We start from the raw sequence: 18,038 nt of genomic DNA, 5'->3' as shown, positions 1-18,038 counted from the left end.
TGGAGGGAGGCTCAGGAAGGAGGCACAGTGTGTCCTTCGCTGTGGTCTTCACTGTGCCAGAGCTGGGCTGAGTGTATCTGCTCTTCCTGCGTGTGGGTTGGGCAGCCATTCGTTTTTTGTTTTTTGTTTTTCTCAAGTGAGAAGCTGGGAGGCTGAGAGATGGACTCCCCCATTCCCCTGACCAGGATCCACCCGGCATGCCCACCAGGGGGCGATGCTCTGCCCATCTGGGCGTTGCTCCGTTGCAGCAGAAGCCATTCTAGTGCCTGAGACGAAGGCCATGAAGCCATCCTCAGTGCCCGGGCCAACTTTGCTTCAATGGAGCCTTGGCTGCGGACAGGGAAGAGAGAGAGAGAGAAAGGAGAGGGGGAAGGGTGGAGAAGCAGATGGGCGCTTCTCCTGTGTGCCCTGGCTGGGAATCGAACCCAGGACTTCCTCACGCCCGGCTGATGCTCTACCACTGAGCCAACTGGCCAGGGTCAGGTAGCCATCCTTTTGTTGACCAAAGATTTGTCTTCACAGCTCTTACCAAATCCATGTGCCACTTGTGCTGTCCTTCCCATAAAACTGGTCTGCGAGTCACAGCTCTCCATTTCCATAAGTGCAGGTCTCCCCTCACTCTGAATTCTTTCTGGAATCAGGGATCTGAGATTTAGGTACATTTGCAACTAAATCCCTCATCCCCAAACCTGTGCTCCTTGCTCTTTAAAACTTGGGTGCTGATCGCATTTAGAGAGCAAGGGCTGCTTGTACATTTATTTAGGGAAAATGGTGTCATACGTGATCCATTTGCCGCAGTGAGAAAGAAACAAGCCGTAGAAGACAATTATAGTAAAAAGCAAATGAAAGTATTGACCTTCTTTCTCACTAGATGCTGTTGCCAGCCCAGTTTTCTGAGCTTGGAGATGGCTTTTCTGTGTTAGAAAGAAAGCATAGCAAGAGATTCAGCCACCAGCTGAGCCTCTCTCCTTGACAGTAATCGAGACTGGAAAAGGAATAACTTTCTCACTGTGTTTGTTATTCAAGGTTATTTTAAGCTCTGTGTGGAGTTCATGCAGAGTCTGGTATGCAGCCCCCATTGCAGGGAACTTTGCATTATGTCATTGGCTCCTCTTAGTTCTACAAAGTAGGCTGTGTTATTGTCTTTTCATCTGAGGAGGCAAGTTAGCTCAGAGAGGTGAAACCACTTGCCCAAAGTTACACAGCTGCCTTCACCTCCACCACACGCGTGCTCTCCAACTCTGTCTCTGGTTTTTCTTTTCATGGTGAATATGGTTGCGTGGACTGGGGGCAGCGAGGACCCCTGAAGGCCCTGTGGGTCCAGTGAGGGCCTGCTCATGCTTCCTTTCTAGTGAGCAAGGTGACTGACTGTCTCTCCTCCTGCTGCAAGTGTCTCCGTTAGGCTGGCTGGAGTCAGGAGGGGCAGGGCCAGGGTCAGCAGGGACTGTGACTACCTCTGGGGGGCAGGCAGAAGAATGGACACTTCTCCAGAATGCTTGGGGCTGGTGGGGACACCTCTGGGTTTCATGGTCCCCCTTATCGCTCCCCTTCAGAGGGCTCTTGTGCCAGTGTGGGCGTCCCCGGAGTGTCCACCTGTCAGTGGCTGTGGAGGATGCGTTTGGGGCAGCCGTGGTGACCGTTTGGAACAGTGACTTACACACCACAGAGAAGCCCACCGATGCCTATGGGGAGCTGGAGTTCTTGGGTACCAGCCGCAAGGCCAGCAATGTGAGACCTGCATGTCTGGGCGGGCCGGTCGGCAGGAGGCTGACCTCATGCAAGGGGCTCAGAGATGGGGTCTAGGCGCCCCAGCTGAACACTCTGTCTCCCCATTTGCCCATCCCTGTCTCACCCCACTCTCCTTACTCTGTGTCTCTGTTGTCACCCTACCCTTCTCTCTCTGGGTCTTTGTCCCTACGCCCGGGTCTCTGTCATCCACCCTTTGTGTCTCTGTTCCTTTCTCCCTGGGTCTCTGTTTCCTTCTTGCTCTCTGTCCTTCTCCTGTGTCCCCTTTTCCCATGTGTCCACAGTTCCTCCGGCTCTCTGACCGCACGGATCCAGCTACAGTTTATAATCTGGTCACGCGTACATGGGGCTTCCGGGCTCCGAACCTGGTGGTGTCAGTGTTGGGGGGGTCGGGGGGCTCTGTCCTCCAGACCTGGCTGCAGGACCTGCTGCGCAGCGGGCTGGTGCGGGCTGCCCAGAGCACAGGTGACCGGGCTGGGTGCGGGCTGTGCCTCCTGGGCTGGGGCTGCCGCTCTTGCCCCGCTGCTCTGGGTGCTCTCCCCCCTCTAGCTGTGTCTGTCTCTACCCTCTGCCTCTCCCTCTCTCTCTGTCTCTCCACACTCGTTTCTGGACCTAGCCACCACTCTGTGTCTCTGTGTAGGGGCCTGGATTGTCACTGGGGGGCTGCACACAGGAATTGGCCGTCACGTTGGTGTAGCTGTGCGGGACCACCAGACAGCCAGCACTGGGGGCACCAAGGTGGTGGCCATGGGCGTGGCCCCCTGGGGTGTGGTTCGAAATAGAGAGGCCCTCACTAACCCCAAGGTAGGACCCAAGGCCTTGGAAAAGGAAGAGTTTGTGGGCCCGGACCCCTGGGTCTGAGGGGGAAGGGGCCGGGGGCCTGGAATCCCTGGTGTGTGGGGGAGGGGTGGGAGTCTGTCCTCCCAGCTGTGGTGGAAAAACTCCCTGGTTTGGCCCCTCTGTCCCCCAGGGCTCATTCCCTGCAAGGTACCCGTGGCGTGGTGACCCCGAGGATAGAGTCCAGTTTCCTCTCGACTACAACTACTCAGCCTTCTTCCTGGTAGATGATGGCACCCACGGCCACCTGGGCGGTGAGAACCGCTTCCGCCTGCGCTTCGAGTCCTATGTTGCCCAGCAGAAGACAGGTGTGGGAGGTGAGTGGCTTCTTTTTTAAATATTAAAAATAATCTTTGCCCTGGCCAGTTGGCTCAATGCATAGAGTATTGGCCTGGCGTGTGGACATCCCGGGTTCAATCCCCTATCAGGGTACACAGGAGAAGCGACCATCTGCTTCTCTTCCCCACCCTCTTCCTCTTCTCCCGCATCCAGTGGCTTGATTGGTCAGAGTGTTACCCTGGGCACTGTGGATAGCGCGGTTGATTTCAGCATCAGCCCCAGACTTGAGTTGCTGGGTATAAATAAAAAAAAAAAATAGTAAGAGGATGGGAGGTAGACTCCTGGATGTACCCCAACTGAGATCCACCCAGAAAGCCCACTAGAGAGCGATGCTCTGCCCATGTGGGGCATTGCTCCATTGCTCAGCAACTGAGCTCTTCTTAGCACCTAAGGTGGAAGCAATATGGAGCCATCCTCAGTGCCAGGGCCAACTCGCTCCAATTGAGTCATGGCTGCAGGAAGGGAAGAGAGAGAGAGGCCCCTTTCACTTAAAAAGAAAATCTGGTTTTTTGCAAACATTTCTGTTTAAATTTTTTTTTTTTTTTTGCTAGAGAAAGAGAGGGTCAGATAGATAGGAAGGAGAGACATGAGAAGTATCAATTTTTTGTTGCAGCACCTCAGTTGTTCATTGATTGCTTTCTCATATGTGCCTTACTGGGGGGCTATAGCAGAGTGAGTGACCCCTTGCTCAAGCCAGCGACCTTGGGTTTCAAGCCAACAACCTTTGGGCTCAAGCCAGTGACCATGGGGTCATGTCTATTGTCCCACGCTCAGGTCAGCAACCCCAGAGACCCTGCCTTCAAGCTGATGGGCCTGCGCTCAAGCCAGCAACCTCGGGGTTTTGAACCTGGGTCCTCTGTGTTCTAGGCCGACACTCTATCCCCTGCACCACAGCCTGGTCAGGTTTTGCTTCATTCTTAAACTTTACTTAGTGACTTTAATCTTTTATTTTTAAAATTGTCATACCATAAAACTTAAGTTTTGGGGGTGTGCAATTCTGTGATTACAGATTCATATGACCATTTCCACAGTCAGGACACAGACCGGTCCTGTTACACTGAAGACATTCATTCCTGTGTGCCCTCAGGCCCTGGCAACCACTGATCTCTTCACCACCCCTCTCATTTCTTTCTTTTCCAGAAGGTCACATATAAATGGAATAATATAATACATAACCTTTGAGTCTGGCTTTTCACTCAACATATATATTATGGCAACTTCAATGTGTGCCCTTTGGAACAAATCAAATTATACAAAGGTATATAAAGAAAGATTTAATTATCTTTCCTATCTACCTCCAACCCTCTCTACTGGGGTAATCAGTCTTACACAATTTGGACTTTATTCTTTTATACCTTTCTCTATGCTTATAAAATTCTGTGCAATTATATTTCCACTTTTATGGTGTTTCTTTTTATACAATACATGTATTACACTTTCTTTTTTTTAATGTTTATCCTATTGATTTTAGAGAGAGGAAAGAAGAGAGTGAGAGAGAGAGAGACAGGAACAGTGATCTGTTCCTATGTGTGCCCTGACTGGGGATTAAACCTGTAACCTCTGTGCTTTGGGACAATGCTCTAACCAACTGAGTTATCCAGCCAGGGTCACACATTACACTTTCTTATGGCCATCCCTCTAGATCCCAACTTCTCTCTCTTGTATCTTCTTCTGATAATAGTTGTATGTTATTCCTTGGTCATGTATGTACCATCTGTTATTTATGTTTCTAAATTAATGGACACGTAATGTTATACCAGTGTTTGGCGTGACAAGCGATGCTGAATAAATACCTTTGTGTAAATGTACAGAATTACATACAGGTGTTTTAAATTCTCTGTAGTAGGTGCCCTGAGTGGTATCATTGTATGTATATATTAACAGATAGACTAGATAACTTTCTAAAAGTAGCAATTTTCACTTCCATCACAGATTTTTTTTTAAATTTTTTTTAAAATTTATTCATTTTAGAGAAGAGAGAGAGAGAGAGAGAAAGAGAGAGAGAGAGGAGAGACAGAGAGACAGAAGGGGGAGGAGCTGGAAGCATCAACTCCCATATGTGCCTTGACCAGGTGAGCCCAGGGTTTCGAACCAGCGACCTCAGCATTTCCAGGTTGACGCTTTATCCACTGCGCCACCACAGGTCAGGCAGATTTTTTTTTTTTACATAGACAGAGAGACAGTCAGAGAGAGGAATAGATAGGGACAGACAGACAGGAACAAAGAGAGATGAGAAGCATCAATCATCAGTTTTTCATTGCGACACCTTAGTTGTTCATTGATTGCTTTCTCATATGTGCCTTGACCGCAGGCCTTCAGCAGACCGAGTAACCCCTTGCTTGAGTCAACGACCTTGGGTCCTCTACATCCCAGTCCGACGCTCTATCCACTACGCCATTGCCTGGTCAGGCCCCTCTGTAAATTGTTTTTTTCTTTCTTTTTTCTTTTTTTTACAGAGACAGAGAGTCAGAGAGAGGGATAGACAGGGACAGACAGACAGGAATGAAGAGATGAGAAGCATCAATCATTAGTTTTTCATTGTACATTGCAACACCTTAGTTGTTCATTGATTGCTTTCTCATATGTGCCTTGACCGCGGGCCTTCAGCAGACCGAGTAACTCCTTGCTCGAGCCAGTGACCTTGGGCTCAAGCTGGTGAGCTTTTGCTCAAACCAGATGAGCCCTCACTCAAGCTGGTGACCTTGGGGTCTCGAACCTGGGTCTTCCGCATCCCAGTCCGATGCTCTATTCATTGGGCCACTGCCCGGTCAGGCCCCTCTGTAAATTTTTAAACTGGTTCTGGCTCTGGCCAGGTTGCTCAGTTGGTTAGAGCATCGTCCTGATAAGCCAAGGTTGTGGGTTAGATCCCTGGTCAGCGCACATACAAGAAGCAACCAATGAATGCATAAATAAGTAGAACAACCAATCAATGTTTTTTTTTCTCTTTCTCTACCTTCGTCTTTTGCTAAGATAAAAAAAAATTAAATTGTGTTTTTTCTTGTGTTTTGTATGAATTGATTTTATCCTATGGGTAATAACTCTTTGACTATTAGATGTATCACAAACTTTTTAAGAGATATTTTAATATGGCTTCTATTTCCATACAAATGCTATCATTTTTATGTGGTTAGATATATTTATTGTTCCTTTGTAGTCCCTAGGTTTTCTGCTTTTAAAAGAAAGGTTCAGCCTGACCAGGCGGTGGCACAGTGTATAGAGCATCGGACTAGGATGTGAAGGACCCAGGTTCGAGACCCCAAGGTCACTAGCTTGAGCGCGGGCTCATCTGGTTTGAGCAAAGCTCTCCAGCTTGGACCCAAGGTCGCTGGCTTAAGCAAGGGGTCACTTGCTCTGCTGTAGCCCCACAGTCAAGGCACATATGAGAAAGCAAACAATGAACAACTAAGGTGTCACAACAAAAAAACTAATGATTGATGCTTCTCATCTCTCCGTTCCTGTCTGTCTGTCCCTATCTATCCCTCTCTCTGACTCTCTCTCTGTCTCTGTAAAAAAAAAGGTTCATCCCACTTCATTTCAATAAAAACATTCTCCCTAAGCTCCCTAAGTCTTGTTTTTAATATCTTACTTAGATTTCTGTATTTAAAAATGTAATCCATCTGGAAATTATTTTTATATCTTTTGAGGTAAGGAGTCTACGCTTATGAATAAACTATCTTTTTCCAGATGATTTAAAATGCCACCTCAGTTACATATTTAGTTCCCTTACACACTGAAATCTATTTTTGAACCTTTTACTCTTCTACCTCCCTATTCCTATGCCAAAATATGTTGATTACATCAGTTTAAAGATGTTTTGCACTGGTTGGATAGCTCAGTTGGCTAAAGCATCGTCTGGCCTTGGCCAGTTGACTCAGCGGTAGAGCATCAGCCCTGCGTGTGGAAGTCCCAGGTTCGATTCCAGGTCAGGACACACAGGAGAAGCAACCATCTGCTTCTCCACCCTTCCCCCTCCCCTTCTCTCTCTATCTTTTCTCTCTCTTCCCCTACCACAGCCATGGCTTGATTGGTTCAAGCACATTGCCCCAGGTGCTTAAAATAGCTTGGTTGCAAGCATGGCCCCAAATGGGCAGAGCATTGGCCCCAGACTGAGGTTTCTGGGTGGATCCTGGTTGGGGCACATGTGTGAGTTTGGCTTCTACTCTCCTCTCACTTGGAAAAGAAAAAGAAAAAGGAAAAAAGAAAAAGAGCATTGTCCTGAACTACAGAGGTTGCAGGTTACATCCCCGGTCAGAGCACATACAGGAACAGATCGATGTTCCTGTTTCTCCCTCTCCCTTCCTCTCTCTCTCAAATCAATAAAATAAACATTTAAAAAATTTAAAAGATGTTTTGATATATATTAGGAAAAGTTCCCCCTCACTGTCCTTTCTCAAAAATTTCTTAATTCTAGTGCCCGACCAGGCAGTGGCTCAGTGGATAGAGCATCGGACTGGGATGCAGAGGACCCAGGTTTGAGACCTCGAGGTCGCCAGCTTGAGCGCAGACTCATCTGGTTTGAGCAAAAGCTCACCAGCTTGGACCCGAGGTCGCTGGCTTGAGCAAGGGGTTACTCAGTCTGCTGAAGGCCCGCGGTCAAGGCACATATGAGAACGCAATCAATGAACAACTAAGGTGTCGCAACGAAAAACTGATGATTAGCCTTGGCCGGTTGGCTCAGTGGTAGAGCGTCGGCCTGGCGTGTAGAAGTCCCGGGTTCGATTCCCGGCCAGGGCACACAGGAGAAGCACCCATCTGCTTCTCCACCCCTCCCCCTCTCCTTCCTCTCTGTCTCTCTCTTCCCCTCCCGCAGCCAAGGCTCCACTGGAGCAAAGATGGCCCGGGTGCTGGGGATGGCTCCTTGGCCTCTGCCCCAGGTGCTAGAGTGGCTCTGGTCGCAACAGAGCGACGCCCCGGAGGGGCAGAGCATTGCCCCCTGGTGGGCAGAGCGTCGCCCCTGGTGGGCAGAGCGTCGCCCCTGGTGGGCAGAGCGTCGCCCCTGGTGGGCGTGCCGGGTGGATCCCGGTCCGGCGCATGCAGGAGTCTGTATGACTGTCTCTCCCCGTTTCCAGCTTCAGAAAAATACAAAAAAAAAAAAAAGAAAAAAGAAAAACTGATGATTGATGCTTCTCATCTCTCTGTTCCTGTCTGTCTATCCCTCTCTCTAACTCTCTCTCTGTCTCTGTAATAAAAAGAAAGAAAAAAGAAAATGCTTCCAAATTCCTCCAACTCTCCTCTGTCCTCAAACTGCATTTCATTTATTTGTTATTTGTGACAGGTTAACATGGCATCAGTTTTTCCATTTATTCAGGCCTTGTCTTTAAATAATGTGTGTAAATTTCTTCATAAAGATACAGTATTTCTCTGGATGAACTAATTCCCAAGTGTTTTATACTTGTGTGTGTGTGTGTGTGTGTGTGTGTGTGACAAAGACAGACAGAGAGAGAGAGAGAGACAGATAGGGACATACAGACAGGAAGGGAAAGAGATTAGAAGCATCAACTCAGCTGGGGCATCTTAGTTGTTCATTGATTGCTTTCTCACATGTGCCTTGACCTGGGGACTACAGTAGAGCGAGTGACCACTTGCTCAAGCCAGCGACCTTGGGTTTCAAGCCAGCAACCTTTGGGCTCAAGCCAGCAACCATGAGGTCATGTCTATGATTCCACTCTCAAGCCAGCGACCCTGCACTCAAGCTGGTGAGCCCATGCTCAAGTCAGACGAGCCCATGCTCAAGCTGGTGACCTTGGGGTTTTGAACCTGGGTCCTCTGCTCCCCAGTCCGACGCTCTATTCACTGTGCCACCGCCTGGTCAGGCAACTTCTTTCTTTCTTTTTTTTAATCAAAAAATGAGTTTGAGAAAAAGGTTTTAATTTTTTTCCCTTGTATCAGTTTTTTTTTTGTTTTTTTTTGACAGAGACAGGCAGGAAGGGAGAGAGATGAGAAGCATCAATTCTTCATTGCAGCTCCTTAGTTGTTCATTGATTGCTTTCTCATATATACCTTTACTGGGGGGCTACAGCAGAGTCAGTGACCCCTTGCTCAAGCCAGAGACCTTTGGGTCATATCTATGATCTCACACTCAAGCCAGCGACCCCTGCACTCAAGCCAGACGAGCCCGTGTTCAAGCTGGCGACCTCGGGGTTTTGAACCTGGGTCCTCCACGTCCCTGTCTGACGCTTATCCACTGTGCCACGCTTATCCTGGTCAGGCTCTTGTATCAATTCTCTTACAACTTTCTGGGACTATAAATCATGTGTTTTTTTTCAAATAAATTTTTTGTAATTTCTAGATTTAAAAAATAACAGTTTTTGCCCTGGTTGGCTGGCTCAGTGGTAGAGCATTGGCCTGGCGTGTGGATGTCGCAGGTTTGATTCCAGGTCAGGGCACACAGGAGAAAGACCATCTGCTTCTCCACTCTTCCTCCTTCCATTTCTCTTTCTCTCTCTCTCTTCCTCTTCTGCAGCCATGGCTTGATTGGTTCAAATGCATCAGTCCTGGGCACTAATTTTATTTATTTATTTATTTATTTATTTATTTATTTATTTATTTATTTATTTATTTTTTACAGAGACAGAGTGAGTCAGAGAGAGGGATAGACAGGGACAGACAGACAGGAACAGAGAGAGATGAGAAGCATCAATCATTAGTTTTTCATTGTGCATTGCAACACCTTAGTTGTTCATTGATTGCTTTCTCATATGTACCTTGACCACGGGCCTTCAGCAGACCGAGTAGCCCCCTGTTGGAGCCAGCGACCTTCGGTCCAAGCTGGTGAGCTTTTGCTCAAACCAGATGAGCCTGCACTCAAGCTGGTGACCTCGGGGTCTCGAACCTGGGTCCTCTGCATCCCAGTCCAATGCTCTTTCCATTGCGCCACCACCTAGTCAGGCCTGGGCACTAATTTTAGCACCCCAGATGCTAAAAATAGCTCGGTTGTGAGCATGGCCCCAGATGGGCACAGCATTGGCCCCAGAGGGGTTTTGCCAGGTGGATCCTGGTTAGGGCATAGGCGGGAGTCTGTCTATCTCCCCTCCTCTCACTTGGAAAACGAAGAAAAATAAATAAAAGCATTAAAAAATAAAAAAACACTAGTTTTCATTTTAATTTCTTTTTTTTCCTTCACTATTTTACTCCCGAATGAGTGTGATTGATAGTAATGCTATCTCTTCTTATTTTGATAGGAATAGAGTTAATAGGAAACAATCTTATATGACTTTTCTATTGGGCTTTGGTAAATATCTTTATTGTGGTTTTTTTTTTTTTTTTGTGGTGACAGAGACAGAGAGAGTCAGAGAGAGGGCCAGATAGGGACAAACAGAAAGGAAGGGAGAGAGATGAGAAGCATCAATTCTTTGTTGCGGCTCCTTAGTTGTTCATTGATTGCTTTCTCATATGTGCCTTGACCGGGGGCTATAGCAGAGCAAGTGACCCCTTGCTCGAGCCAGCGACCTTGGGTCCAAGCTGGTGAGCCTTGCTCAGACCAGATGAGCCTGCACTCAAGCTGGCGACCTTGGGGTCTTGAACCTGGGTCCTGTGCATCCCATTCCGATGCTCTATCCACTGCACCAGTGCCTGGTCAGGCTGTTGTATTGTATTTTTTTTTTTTTTTACAGAGACAGAGAGAGAGTCAGAGAGAGGGATAGACTGGGACAGACAGACAGGAGCAGAGACATGAGAAGCATCAATCATTAGTTTTTCCTTGCATGTTTCAACACCTTAATTGTTCATTGATTACTTTCTCATATGTGCCTTGACCGCAGGCCTTCAGCAGACCAAGTAACCCCTTGCTCAAGCCAGTGACCTTGGGCTCAAGCTGGTGAGCTTTTTGCTCAAACCAGATGAGCCCTTGCTCACGCTGGTGACCTCGGGGTCTTGAACCCGGGTCTTCCGTATCCCAGCCCGACGCTCTATCCACTGCGCCACCACCTGGTCAGGCCTATTGTATTTTTTTAATGTTTTATTTTACTGATTTTAGAGAGAGGGAGAGAGCAGGAGAGACAGGAATATCTGTTCCTGTATGCGCCCTGACTGGGGATCAAACCGGTAACCTCTGTGCTTTGGGATGATGCTCTAACCAACCAAGCTATCCAGCCAGGGCTCTTTATTGTATTTGGGCTTTACTGTATTGTGTTCTTTTCCTTATTTTCTTCATTTCCTGTTTGAAATTTCATCCTCTCCACTCCTGGGCAGTTAAGCAATCACAGGATTAACTCATGCCTCGAATAAACATCCATCTCATTCAAGGACCCGGAAGTCCAGGCCCCCAGCCCTTTCCTTCCGGGGAAAGCTGAGCATTATTGTCTTCAAAAGCTGGTCCCACCCAATGTGCTCAAAGATAGGACAATTCCCAGGAGCCTCAAGACAGGATGAGGCAGAAGCCAACACTGGCCCCAGGGACTCATGGCAAATGTGGGTCTCTGCCACCCTGGCAAAGACTGATGGGAGGTGCCTGACCAGGCGGTGGCGCAGTGGGTAGAGCGTCGGCCTGGGATGAGGAAGGACCCAGGTTCGAGACCCCGAGGTTGCCAGCTCGAGCGCGGGCTCATCTGGCTTGAGCAAAAAAAAAAAAAAAAAAGCTCACCAGCTTTGCTGGCTCAAGCAAGGAATTACTCAGTCTGCTGAAGGCCTGCAGTCAAGGCACATATGAGAAAGAAATCAATTAACAACTAAGATGTCGCAACGAAAAACCGATGATTGATGCTTCTCATCTCTTCCGTTCTTGTCTGTCTGTCCCTATCTATCCCTCTCTCTGTCCTTGTAAAACAAAAAGACTGATGGGAGGTGACCAAGCCCACGACTCTTCTCTTTCCTCAGGGACTGGAATCGACATCCCTGTCCTCCTCCTTCTGATTGGAGGTGATGAGAAGATGTTGAAGGTATAGCTGCCCAGATGCTTGGCTCTAAGGGGCTGGGGCACGGGCCCTGAGTTTCAGGGGAGGAGGGGGTCCGGATCTGTGCTTCAGGCAGGGTGACTGCCTCCCCTGACCTGGCTCCCCGCGTTTATCGTGTAGCGGATAGAGAATGCCACCCAGGCTCAGCTCCCCTGCCTTCTGGTGGCTGGGTCTGGGGGCGCTGCTGACTGCCTGGCGGAGATCCTGGAAGACACTCTCGCTCCAGGGAATGGAGGAGGCAGGCGAGGTGATGCCGGAGATCGAATTAGGCGTTTCTTCCCCAAAGGGGACCCCGATGTCCTGCAGGCCCAGGTATGACACTGAGGGCCTGACTCTGGATCCTGAGATGGAAAGGCAGCTAGGGACCTGGGCTCCTGGGTCTTGAGAGAAGAAGGGACTTGCTGAGGGCTTGGAATCCTGGATCTGAGGGAAGAGGGTAGTGGGGACCCAGACTCATGGATTGGAGGGAAGAGAGGCCTGGAGGTCTGGACTGCTGGGTTCTGGGAGGAGGGGGTGCCGGACACTGAGATTGCTGGGTGCTGAAGGCCCCTGTGTCCCTGCAGACAGGGCACAGGTGGAGTTGGGCTGGGGATGAGGAATTTGGTATTCTGCAGGTGGAGAGGATCATGACCAGAAAGGAGCTGCTGACAGTCTATTCAACAGAGGATGGTCCTGAGGAATTTGAGACCATCGTTTTGAGAGCTCTTGTCAAGGGTAAGACTTGGACCCCAAATTTTCCCACTCTCTGCTCAACTTGAGACAATTTTCCTGACCTGGGCACTTTATCTATTCTCTCTAATCTAAGGCTCTGTCCCTTTTTATCTCTTTCTTTTTATCAATCCCCTTTGCATTGTTTCTTGAGGCTTTATATGTACTTTTGGGTAGTTTCCCAAGATACTTTCATTGTGTTCCAACATTGCTTTCTTTTTGTTGGATGCATTTATCTACCCTTTCATCCTTTATCCATCTATCTATCCATCCATCCGTCCGTCCGTCCGTCTGTCTGTCCATCCATCCATCCTTCCTTCCATCCATCCACCCACCCATCCATCTACCCTTCCATCCACCGTTGCATCCATCCATCCATCCATCCATCCATCCATCCATCCATCCATCCATCCATCTTTCCACCCACCCACCTGCCCATCCATCGATCCATCCATCCTCCCAATCATCCTTCTTTCTATCCATCCATCCATTTATACATCGATTTTTCCATCTATCCCTTATTCTTGATTTTTCTATCCATCCAATCATCCATCTTGCCATCCACCCATCATCCTTTCACCTGTTCATTCACACATCTATTGACAGTTCCGTGGATTCATTATTCTTCCACCCATCCATCTTTCACCCATCCATTTATCCATCCATCCATTCGCCCTTCTATGCATTCATGCACCCATCCTTCCATCTGCTCTTCTATGTGCCTCCAGTATGTTTCAAGCATTGCAGGGTGTGGGAATCAGAGATGAACCAGAGCACTGTCTCCCAGTGAGGAACTCCTGATATTTCACTAGAGAAATAAATGATGAAAACCATTCTGGAGCATGATGGCCACCTGCTAGAAGCTGAATTCATTCATTCAGCAAACACCATCCTAGGCTCCTGAGGTTAAAGTAGGTTCATATCCTGCTCTCAAGGACTCTAGCATCTACCAGCGTTGTTTGCACACAACCTTAAAAAATCTAAAACTTAATACAAAAGCTTGGGGGAGGAACCATGGTCAGTAAAGGGAGAAAATTCAAGGAGGAAGTGGTATTTAATTTGGGCATGAAGAGTCGGTAGAATTTGAACTTAGTAAGATGGGAGGTGGAATAAATAAGTGGTAATGGGATTCCCTGGGGGTCATGTGTGGGGAAGGTCATTTCTGGTGTCAGAAGAATCTTACAGGGAAAACACCGACTTAGATAAAAACTCCCAAGAGGCATAGTATCAATTTATAATGTGTTTTCAGCCCCAGGCCCTCACCCCAGTTTCTTCCTGGCTGTGTGACTTTGAGAAAGAGACTTTCCCTCTCTGAGCCTTAGTTTCTTTCTCTGAGAAGATGGAGATAATACCTTGCAGGAGTGTTGTGAGCCTGAGAAACAGCTTATGAGGCAGTGCCTGGTGTCTGAGTGAGTGGCCCAATGAATGAGAACTCTTCTTAGTGTGATGCTATTTCTTGTGGGAACATATCCTTAAAGAGAGATGGACAGTACGCAAATCTGATTCACTTCATGGAAATTAGTACGAGCGTCTTGGGAGAGAAATAGTGGCTCTGTAAGATGTGGTTTGGGGCTGGGGTGTTGCAAGCTCACTGCCTGCAGGAATGGAAGTGATCGTGCTCTGCTCGAAATTCGAGCTGGCTGGCTGGGTTGGTGATAGCAGAGTCGAATGGATGGGGTTTCAATAGGTGAGGAAGGGAGGAGAAGGGAAAGGAGGCTCCTTAAGAGCCTAGTATGAGCCAGGCACTGTGCTGAGCCGCTGGCATGCACTTTTGCCACCGACACTCCATCCTTGCCTGCAAGGATTGCCTCCCCATTTTGCAGGTGTAGAAACTGAGAACCAGAGTGGTGGGACGTGACTTGCCCAGGGACCCACACGGGAATAGGTGTCAGACTTTCACTCAGGTCTGACTCTCAAGCCCACTGCCATGAGCTGGGTTTGGGGGAGGAAGGAGACCCACGTGGATAGTATGAAGCATGTGGCATGAGACAGCCAGTGAGGCTGGCAGGATCAGACCACCAGGATTTCAACTGAGACTTTGTCCTGAGAGGCATGGGATGGACAGGGTCAGTTCTGTGTATAGAAGGGGGCTGGGGGAGGGCCAGGGGGCTGGAAAGAGAGTGCGTGGGGGCGGATGAGGTATGGAACATGACGGGAGGGGAGGGACCAAGACAGCTCCTGGGGCTGTGCCCCGTTCACTGGGTGGATGAAGGCGTTGCCCCTGAGATGGAGGGCCGGGGAAGGCCGGTTTTGGAGTCATACCCTGGGCTCAGTATGGGACAGGGTGAGCATGAAGGGTCTGGGGAGGCCCAGCTGATACGTGTTGAGGCAGAATATAAAGCAATATTTTATACATCTATTTTTTTCTCCTCTTGAAACTGTGAGGAATGTAGAGGAGAGTCAACTCTTATAAAATCCCACTCTGAATTTGCTTCTGGGTTTTGAAAAGAAACATAATGTGTGGTCCCAGACATATTGCTACTTTAGGGGTTACACTAGTCAGCCTGCAGAGTCTTTCTACGATAGTTTGGAACTTCTTCCTACTATTATTTATTTATTTATTTTTTTAGCAAGAGAGAGAGGGATAGACAGGGACAGACAGACAGGAAGGGAGATGAGAAGCATCAACTCATACTAATGGCACCTTAGTTGTTCATTGATTGCTTTCTTTTATGTGCCTTGACCAGGGTGCTCTAGCTGAGTCAATGACCCTTTGCTCAAACCAGCGACCTTGGGCTCAAGCCAGTGACCTTTGGGCTCAAGCCAGTGACCCTGGGGTCATGTCTATGATCCTACACTCAAACTGGCGACCCTGCACTCAAGCTGGTGAGCCTGCGCTCAAGCTGGTGACCTTGGGGTTTTGAACCTGAGTCCTCAGCATCCCAGGCCAATGCCCTATCCACTGTGCCACCGCCTGGCCAGGAATCCTATGATTATTATTGATAGTGTTTCTCCACAGTGTGTACCATTAGTATTCCCATGTCGTAGATGAGGAAACAGGCTCCCGAGGTCCAGGGGCCTGCCCGAAGCCCTTCCGGTGGTGGTGGAGCTGGGATTGGAACGGCCTCAGAGCCCACCACTCATTTCCTCTCCACCAGACTACCTCACCCTGCCCTACCAAGTTTGGGAACAACCAAAATGAGACAAAAGTCCTTTGGAGATAGATGTGGAGCAAGTGGAGACAGAAGGATAAAGCAACTCCACAGCCAAGTGCCCTGAGACCCAGCAGCATCCAGATGTGGCTTTACTTGGACCCGCCGCATGCTTCAGACTGTCCCAGCCCCTGTCGAGGGTGTGCGCTTTGTGTCCATTCAGTTGTCGGATCCAAGTTTTAAAGGCCTCTTGACCTTCCCAGCTCTCTTGAAGGTCCCCTGGGGTCTTCCGGAGTTTTTCTACTGTTCAGATTTACCCCCCAATCTCATTTTCTGCTACTGTCCCCTCTTTGCTCTCACTCACACATACCCCAGTTTCCAGGCACTTGGGGTGACGTACGTGTTTGATTATATCCTGTCTCTCCCTGCACCCTGGCCTTCGCCCAAGCTGCTCCTGCTGCCTTGAAGCTTCTTTTGCTTTAAATACTTCACCTTCAAACCCTGCTGGTCTTTCTGAAGCCCTGCCTTGGCCTGGGCAAGGCTTCCTCGGTTCACTCAAACCTCTGTGATTGTGGCCTTCCCTGGCCCTAGTCACGTGGTATGCCCACCTCTGAGGGTAGTTATGTGGTTCCAGGACATATTTTTGCGGAATGAGCTTCATTTCAGGGCAGGGACTGTATCCAATTCCTCTCTCCATCCCTCCCCTTCCCTGGTCCATAACCTACCTCAATAAATGTTAAGTGAATGAATGATTCCCGTTCCTTCTTGGGGCCTCTAAACAGCCAGTCTGCATTCTGCCCCTGAGGGACTTTCTGCCTGACTTCTTGAAGACTCCAGACTCTGCCCAACATCACCCCCTTTATATGAAATCGAAATGGCAGGCATCCCAAATAGAAGCAAAACAGACATTCATCCAATGTTTGCACCCTCCCCCTTACCCCTTACCCCTTTCCCTCTCACCCTTGCAGCCTGTGGGAGCTCTGAGGCCTCTGCATACCTGGACGAGTTGCGTTTGGCTGTGGCTTGGAACCGTGTGGACATCGCCCAGAGTGAACTCTTCCGGGGTGACATCCAATGGCGGGTGAGGGGTTGGGTACAGGGCTTGGGGATCCCGATGAGGGGGATGCACTCTCCTCCCTCCCTGACCTTTGGCCCAGCCTTCCATTATGGCCTGTCCAGCCTTCTCTTTATTCTCCCCTGATATTGTCCATTTGCCCCCATCTTGTTCCTTCTCTCCCCATCCATCCATCCGTCACTCATAGCTCTGTGTCCCAATCTATTGTCCTTAACCTCTGACCTCACCTGGCCTTTTGTCTGTGTCCCTTCATCTCTTCCCCATTCATCCCACCCGCCAGTCCGCCCACCTGGAGGCCTCCCTCATGGACGCCCTCCTGAGTGATAGGCCCGAGTTCGTGCGCTTGCTGATCTCACATGGCCTCAGCCTGGGTCACTTCCTGACCCCGGTGCGCCTGGCCCAACTGTACAGCGCGGCGCCCCCCAGCTCGCTCATCCGCAGCCTTCTGGACCAGGTGTCCCACAGTGCGGGCTCCAAAACCCCAGCCCTTAAACCCTCTGCGGAGCCCCGACTCCCTGACGTGGAGCAGGTGCTCCGGATGCTTCTCGGTGAGATGTGCGCGCCAAGGCAGCATGCTTGGGCCGCCGGGGATCCCCACCTCGACCATGGCCACAGGGGGAGAGACCATGGCGGCAAAGAGAGTGTAAGCACCAGACTATGCTCGGCAGGGGAGACCCCGAAGGGCCTGGGGGCGGGGCCACATTGGTAGGGGGTGTGGTCGGAGAATGGGGTGTGATGGAACCCGGATGGGGCTGATGATTGGGGCGGGGCCAATTCTCACCACGCCTCCCTTGCCTGCAGTCACAGCCCCTCTTGGTCAGGGCCACCTCGGAACTCATGCTGGACGCTGTCCTCGGGCAGACCCCCTGGAGTGACCTGTTCCTTTGGGCACTGCTACTGAACAGGGCTCAGATGGCCTTGTACTTCTGGGAGATAGTGAGTGCTGACTTGATCTCTGATTCTACTCTCTTGCATCCCTGTCCTTTTTTTTTTTGACAGAGACAGAGAGTCAGAGAGAGGGAAAGATAGCGACAGACAGGAGGGGAAAGAGATGAGAAGCATAAATTCTTTGTTGCAGCTCCTTAGTTGTTCAGTGATTGTGTGCTCATATGTGCCTTGATTGGGGGGACGGGGTGAGGGGCTACAGCACAGCAAGTGACCCCTTGCTCAAGCCAGTGACCTTGGGCTCAAGCCAGGGACCATGGGATCATGTCTATGATCCCACACTCAAGCTGGCGACCTCTGGGCTTCGAACCTGGGTCCTCCCAGTCCTAGTCTGACGCTCTATCCACTGTGCCATTGCCTGGTCAGGCCCTGTCCTTTAGTCCCACCAGACTCTGGCCCCCATGC

At 49.6% G+C, this 18,038-nt stretch overlaps 1 protein-coding gene across 5 annotated transcripts in view; it reads left to right on the top strand.

Annotated features, from left to right (window-relative positions):
- The window catches only part of TRPM4 (transient receptor potential cation channel subfamily M member 4), a 47,575-nt gene that overhangs the window by 4,163 nt on the left and 25,374 nt on the right, over nt 1–18,038 (top strand). The window contains exons 3-12 of one of the 5 annotated variants that reach the window (XM_066271596.1): nt 1,554–1,728; nt 2,031–2,211; nt 2,387–2,550; nt 2,717–2,900; nt 11,737–11,798; nt 11,934–12,125; nt 12,428–12,527; nt 16,582–16,694; nt 17,143–17,331; nt 17,490–17,624. In XM_066271596.1, the coding sequence (XP_066127693.1) occupies nt 1,554–1,728; nt 2,031–2,211; nt 2,387–2,550; nt 2,717–2,900; nt 11,737–11,798; nt 11,934–12,125; nt 12,428–12,527; nt 16,582–16,694; nt 17,143–17,331; nt 17,490–17,624 (1,495 nt within the window). Of the gene's footprint in view, nt 1–1,553; nt 1,729–2,030; nt 2,212–2,386; nt 2,551–2,716; nt 2,901–11,736; nt 11,799–11,933; nt 12,126–12,427; nt 12,528–16,581; nt 16,695–16,968; nt 17,332–17,489; nt 17,625–18,038 lie in introns of those variants that run through there. The other 4 variants (XM_066271595.1, XM_066271598.1, XM_066271597.1 and 1 more) reach the window with 4 other exon arrangements.

Source organism: Saccopteryx bilineata, chromosome 3 (assembly GCF_036850765.1).
Source record: "Saccopteryx bilineata isolate mSacBil1 chromosome 3, mSacBil1_pri_phased_curated, whole genome shotgun sequence".
Classification (NCBI taxonomy): domain Eukaryota; kingdom Metazoa; phylum Chordata; class Mammalia; order Chiroptera; family Emballonuridae; genus Saccopteryx; species Saccopteryx bilineata.
This window is presented reverse-complemented; position numbering and strand designations above follow the sequence as displayed.